Consider the following 6,370-nt stretch of genomic DNA (forward strand, 5'->3'; position numbering starts at 1 on the left):
GTTTCTTTCCATTATATGCTGTTGTTGTTTTCGTGGAAAGGTGTTCGTCTTTTGGCATAAGTTACTCAAGATATTATCAGACGCGCTTTTATTTTGAAAACAATTCTGTTGTGTTTCCGGTTTAGTCGGACTCAGAAGAACTGCCTCGTCCAGCTTTCGCCAGGAGTTTTACTCTCTAATGTAATTAATCTGTAGGTGTTTTACACCGAATTGATTCGTTAATTAGCCGTGCCTTTGAAGATATGCCCAGCAGCTCTGGGTTAGGCTTCATTTCTCAGGTGAGTGTGCGTTGACACCTGACTAGCGTTAGCTGTTAGCCGCCTCTAGATCAATAGATCAATGGCGCAGTACAACTCCGAGAAGTGTGTGTGTGTGTGTGTGTGTGTGTGTGTGTGTGTGTGTGTGTACTTGTTTTTCTATTCTGGTGGGGACTTAAACCTGAATACACACAGACTCATGGGGACTCGTGTCACGGTGGGGACCTAAATTGAGGTCCCCACGGGTAAACCAGCAAATAAATTACACAGAATGAAGTTTCTTGAAAATCGAAAAATGCAGAAGGTTTCCTGTGAGGGTTAGGTTTAGGGGTAGGGTTGGTGTAGGGCGATAGAAAATATGGTCTGTACAGTATAAAACCCATTACACCTATGGAGAGTCCCCACAAGGATAGCTGACCAGACATGTGTGTGTGTGTGTGTGTGTGTGTGTGTGTGTGTGTGTGTGTGTGTGTGTGTGTGAGTGAGATGCTGTCAGTCGGCAGGATGTTTGCTTGCTTTCAGATTCACTTTGGGAACTCAATCAGAAGAAACTGATCTTTGTTAAGGAGCGCTGCATTTCAACTTTACATTATGATCAAATATCGAAAACCTGTCAAGAACATATTATTAATTATAATTATTTTTTATTAATTATATTTTTATGTTTTCATCCCCGCACTGGGCACAGTGATTCCTCTACTTATTATGAATCTGTGCTTAGCATAATGTATAATTAATTAACTTTTTATGTATTTACTTTGCATTGCAGTTAGTTATAATAAAGTTAAACGCACACACATACATATGTACTATATATATATATATATATATGTATGTGTGTGTGTGTGTGTAAAAAATAATCTATTTATTTATTTAGGTACTATGTTGATTCCCTTATTAATATATTGTAATAAGCCAGGCTGTTAACTCCTAATGGTGATTTTATTATGTTTACTGATATTAATACTTTGCTATGTGGATTTCTTCTTTATTATCATATTAAACATTTTAACTTATTAACAGCAGAGTCCATATTGGACAGTAAATTAACTTAAAAAATATTGACTAAATTTGATAATAACATTATTATTATAATTTTTCTCTCTCTTTTACTACGTTGATTTGTTCTTTGTTAACATGTAGTAATTCACCCAGCAGAGTCCATATTGGTCAGATTATTAGATATCAGGTTATTAAACCATTGACTACATTTGGTGCAGTATAGTATTTTAGTTTTGTCTTTGTGATCATGTTGTAATGAGCCAGGTTTATCTGTCTTGTGTCAGTCATGGACCCTCTGAAGCAGCTTCGGGAGTCTGTGGATCTGTCCGTGGGCTGCAGGCCGAGTCCTTTAGAGACACACTCCCTGGAGGGGCTGGATCTGGGGAAGAAACCCGGCTGGTGTGGCATTATCTCACGGAGCAAGAGCCTTAGCATGTCCGAGTCTCCATACATCAGCAAACCCAATTCACCTGATCGCCCCGAACCAGGATCCAGGCATCATGGGACAAGGACTGGAGGCACGTCATCCCACGGGTCCTACTCTGTAGCGCTCCCCCCAATCAACGGCTTGCCATCGGTGGCTCACCACAGACCGACGGATGACAGCGACTACCATATGGAAACGGACGATGTGTTAACCCAAACTAAAAATCGTCTCAAGAAAGCAGATTGTGTGCTGGGCGACAGGACGCATGCAGAAGACATTTTGACCAGTTGTGGTGAATCCTATTTGAGTGACACGCTGTCGAAGGACTCCTCGTGTTTACCTCAGGACTACAGCGCGGCTGCGTACACACTACGATCCTCCAGCTCCGCGTCCATCGAGACGCTCTCATCCGAATGTACCGGCGCTAAAAAAACCTCTCCGCGCTCCGTCGAATACATCTCCAGCGCAGATGACAGCGACGTCATCGAGGTGCCAGTCAGCAGCTCCAGATGCAAGACGCCTCCGAGCTGCTGCTTCCGAACACACAGCGTTATCGTTCATGAGAGAAGACGAGGAAACTCCTCCGTGAAGCGGGACGCTGCAATGGACCGCCCTCCCGAACATGTGAACGATGTCTGTGCCCTGGATGAAGCCGGTTTGGAAGCCCGTGATGGTAAAGCTGGCTCTGAATCCAAGTCGTTGCTGTCATGGATGGAGTCTCCCGTATCTCCAGAAGACAGCGATCAAGACACGGATGCTGCTTCTCCCAGAAACTTCCCATCTACCTCGGATGCAGAAAACACAAGGGTCTTCAAGTCTCCACAGAGCAGGGCTTCATCTTCAGCGTCAAACCGTCAACGGAAAACTCCGGCCTCGAAGAATAGGAAACGGGCGAAACCCAGACCCAAGAGAGCGCCACCTGTTGGCAAATCAGCAAAGAGACCACGGCGAAAACCTCGCTGCTCTGGACCTTCACCCATGTTTTCTGCTCAAGAGCCGGAGATCAAACTCAAATATGCAAAGCACAAAGAAGAGAAGAGGGACAGCAGGCCGGACGGCTTCGCCCCGTACGTGCACATGGAGCTCTCGTCCTGCACGATCGTCAGTTTCAGGGAAGACGACGTTTATTCGATGAAGAAAGGGTCACAGCAGGCGGTCCCGGGGGTCGTCCCGAAGACGTCCTGTCTGCAGCTGGGCCGTGTTGGCTCCGACGCCAGGTCACAGGTCAGGCGTTTCTGCTGTCTGTGTGGAAGAGTGGGCAGTGTTGAAGGCCTGGGGGACTTGCATGGACCGTACTGTGATTTGGACAGTTTGGAGGACGGTGCGTCCCGCTCCTTCAGACGGCAGAGGAAGGAGAACTGCTCGGGGAGCGTGGAGTGTAGTGAGCACTGGGTACATGAGGACTGTAGCATCTGGACTGCAGGCGTCTTTCTGGTTAAAGGGAAACTCTACGGACTGGAGGAAGCCATCCGGCTCGCACAAGGAACAGTAAGTCTTTTACTTCCCCTGACAGAGTGAAAGAAAAAGAAATGATATTTTGTGTTATGAAAGTGTTGGGCTGAGCCAAAACCATCGTCCATCACCGACGGATGATCGACATCACGATGTTGCGCCAGTTTTTAAATATTGTCCTCCTAGTATAGCTATATAATACCACTGTCTCTGACTCGTCTGAATCTGTAAGGTGCTGTTGTGTTTGGTTGGTGCAGGTGTGTTCGTACTGTCACATGGTTGGTGCCACTTTGGGATGTTTCTTCAAAGATTGCCCCCATAAGTACCACTTCCCCTGTGCCCTGCAGTCAGGTAATGCTCATCAGTTCTCCGGAGACCATGCAGACACAATCCAGAAGTAATGCAGTGTTCATCGTACAAAACTACTGGGTCAGTTTCGAAATTGATACAGACTTCTGTTTGAAGTCATTTCAGAGCTTAATACTAGGGCTTTTCACCCTTGAAACAGTAAACCATGTTTAATTGCTTCACGTTTCACAAGCCCTGTTGAGATTTTAACTGCTTGTAAGGCGTCAGTTTGTGTCCCATTTCCGGCTCTTCTGGGGTTTCTCTCTCATCTCTGTTTGGTTGCACTGAAGCTGGTGTTTTCGTTCATGTGGAGGTGCTCATCTGTGCTCTTGTGTCTGCACACAGACGGTGCGCTCAACGAGGAGAACTTCACCATGAGATGCCCGAAGCACAAGGTGACTCAGAGAGATGGATTTAGCTGGAGCTCCTCCGAAACGATGAGTTTATGTTCTGAGAAGGACACGAGTTTGCAGTATAATAGAGTTTCTCAGCGTTATTGTCTTCCTCTTGCATCATCTCCACTGCTGATAATGATCACTCGTGTTTCAGAATAAAACATCCAGAGCGAGCGTTAGCAGGCTGAAGAACAGATGACATCTGGGAGGTGCTGAAATGTCTTTGAAGGTAATTTAATGCACTTCTTTATTATGTCTTAGACTTTTTATTTTGCCTGTAGAAATTGTATTTAGAATTTTTCACCTCAAAAATCAGAAGTGTGATTGATATTAAGTTATATTTCGGGTGCATGCCTTATTAGGATCATTTAAGGAATTTAATTAATGAATTAATATATTTATTTTGATATGACCTAGGCAAGTTCTTGACTGATTTTGTGAGGAGTAAATGTAAATTATGTGAAAAAGAATGTGTTTTTCTAGTACAGACCCCAAAACAAAATCAAGACTTTGTAAAAAACCATAACAGTACACCCTCTAACATTATGTGGGAAAAAATACTATAATGCTACAACAGTATATTATTAGAGGTATTCATTGATCATGGTTCATTTGAAATGAGATTTGACAATTAGAAATGAACATAGGGGAAAAATCCCAATAAAAATGGCACAATGAAAAAAAAAACCTCAAAATATAATTGTATTGAATTTCTTTAGATGTTGTTTAAAGATGACCCAGGCATGTGCTGATGAGCTGCTGATCAGGTGTGTCTCATTAACATCAGTTTGAATATGTGTCGTATTGGTGTCTCCAGGATAACAGCACAATAACAGCACATCTCCTATAAGCCCGACAAACATTTCTGGTTTCAGTTTTAGTGAATGATACACTCTACTTTTCTTTTTTTTAAACACTAAGGGTCCTGTTTTAACGATCTAAACTCAAAGTGTAAAGCACACAACACAGGTGCACTCAGGACATGTACAAATCCACTTTTGCTATTTTAACAATGGAAAAACAGTTTGTGCGCCCGGGCTCATGGTCTAAATGGGTTGTCCCTATTCTCTTAATGAGTAATGGGTGTTTTTTGGGCATCACAAGCAATAAACCAATCAGAGTCTCATCTTCCATTCCCTTTAAGAGCCAGTTGCACTCGTGTCTTGAGGGATTTGCTATTTACACGGCCGAATTTAGCAAGCGCAAAGACAGAACATATCTCCGAGATGAAAATAGACAGCCTAATTGTGATACATATCCATTATGACATGTATGCATTTATATATATATATATATATATATATATATATATATATATATATATATATTCTTATGCATTGCAATCCTTACATTTTTAATATTTGTGTCCCTGTGTTTAATAAGCAGCGTGTACGCTCTCTAAATAACAAAGAAAAACGTTGCGTCAGACTTTAGACCAAGTTTGAGTTGGTCTACGGTGCAGTCTATTTTCAGCTCCTTAAAATAGCAATGCACCTGAACACACCTCTTTTTTTAGACCAGCACACCCATGGGCGCACTAATGAGTGCCAATGCATTTGCTAATTAAATGACGTGGTGCTGGACGGGAAAATGTGACTGAAACTAGCAAACACACTTGCGTCGCATTGCGTCGGGTGTATGATGGGGCCCTCAAGCTGTGTTTTATGGTGTAATGATCATGAATCTTTCTTTGCCCCTCCTCTGCAGGTAGACGTTGACAGACGTCGGCTCATCTGGCGGTGGAGTGTCTCTGATGTGTTTACAGCTCTCTCTGTTTGGTTCAGCGCTCCACGTGTTGAGTGTTACACGTCCTCTCGGGCGGTCTGCAGGTCTGTCTCTGGAGCAGGACTCTCAGACAGCGCTGGAGCGTTTCCACTGCGTTCCTCTGCGTTCTCAACACTCAACCACTGCAGATCTCAATTTCATCTGGGTTTACTGAAGGACAAATATCTCCTTCTGCTTCAGGATGAATCCTGTAAAACCTTTTAAAGTGGCAGTGGGATCAATAATGAGAGCCTCGCTTCATTTGAAGTAACAGTACAAGTGTATTGAGCAGAAGTCATTATTTGTGCACTTTAGCATCTCTTTGTTCATTAAATATGTAACACCAACTGTCCTTTCTATAACAGCGATGTCTTTTTATTACATAAAGCTGAATGCTGAATGAACTAGTCTCCTCCAGTGGTACTGTATGCACTATTACCTGAGCATATTTATTTCTATTTATGTTTAATGCATAGGTGTATATTTATTTGCCAATGACCAGCCAGAGTGTGTTTTAGCACCCTGTATACACGCAGTAGAGGCACATTATGATTTGATGTGGGTAACAGCTACAGGGGGCTTTAAATATGAGTCTGGTGTCAGTTTGAATCTTGTGGCCTGGGAATCAAGAAATCACAGCGTCTGTAGGTTTCTGCATTTCACCTGATGCCTTGTGATGTTTGGACTTCTGTTTCAATAAATGTTTTTATTCTACATTCCTGAGA

At 43.0% G+C, this 6,370-nt stretch overlaps 1 protein-coding gene across 3 annotated transcripts; it reads left to right on the plus strand.

The window, feature by feature from the left end:
• The first annotated feature begins 93 nt into the window (after positions 1-93).
• si:ch211-165g14.1 (uncharacterized) lies at positions 94-6,370 on the plus strand. Of its 3 annotated transcripts, XM_052540564.1 has the most exons (6): positions 95-278; positions 1,544-3,174; positions 3,396-3,489; positions 3,832-3,881; positions 4,036-4,110; positions 5,589-6,370. In XM_052540564.1, the coding sequence occupies exons 2-5, from the start codon at positions 1,546-1,548 to the stop codon at positions 4,078-4,080; spliced, it is 1,818 nt and encodes a 605-aa protein (XP_052396524.1). In that variant the 5' UTR covers positions 95-278; positions 1,544-1,545; the 3' UTR covers positions 4,081-4,110; positions 5,589-6,370. The 3 variants fall into 3 exon arrangements, 1 of the variants encoding a protein (XP_052396524.1); XR_008150380.1 differs by having other exon boundaries at positions 94-278; positions 1,524-3,174; positions 3,832-4,110; XR_008150379.1 differs by having other exon boundaries at positions 94-278; positions 3,832-4,110.

This window comes from Carassius gibelio, chromosome A3, assembly GCF_023724105.1.
Source record: "Carassius gibelio isolate Cgi1373 ecotype wild population from Czech Republic chromosome A3, carGib1.2-hapl.c, whole genome shotgun sequence".
In the NCBI taxonomy this organism is placed as follows: Eukaryota; Metazoa; Chordata; class Actinopteri; order Cypriniformes; family Cyprinidae; genus Carassius; species Carassius gibelio.

Coding starts and splice junctions, on each gene's coding strand:
- si:ch211-165g14.1 (XM_052540564.1), top strand. CDS start 1,546: ATGGACCCTCTGAAGCAGCTTCGGGAGTCTGTGGATCTGTCCGTGGGC. Junction 3,175..3,395: donor TCCGGCTCGCACAAGGAACA/GTAAGTCTTTTA, acceptor TGGTTGGTGCAG/GTGTGTTCGTACTGTCACAT. Junction 3,882..4,035: donor TGAGATGCCCGAAGCACAAG/GTGACTCAGAGA, acceptor CTCGTGTTTCAG/AATAAAACATCCAGAGCGAG.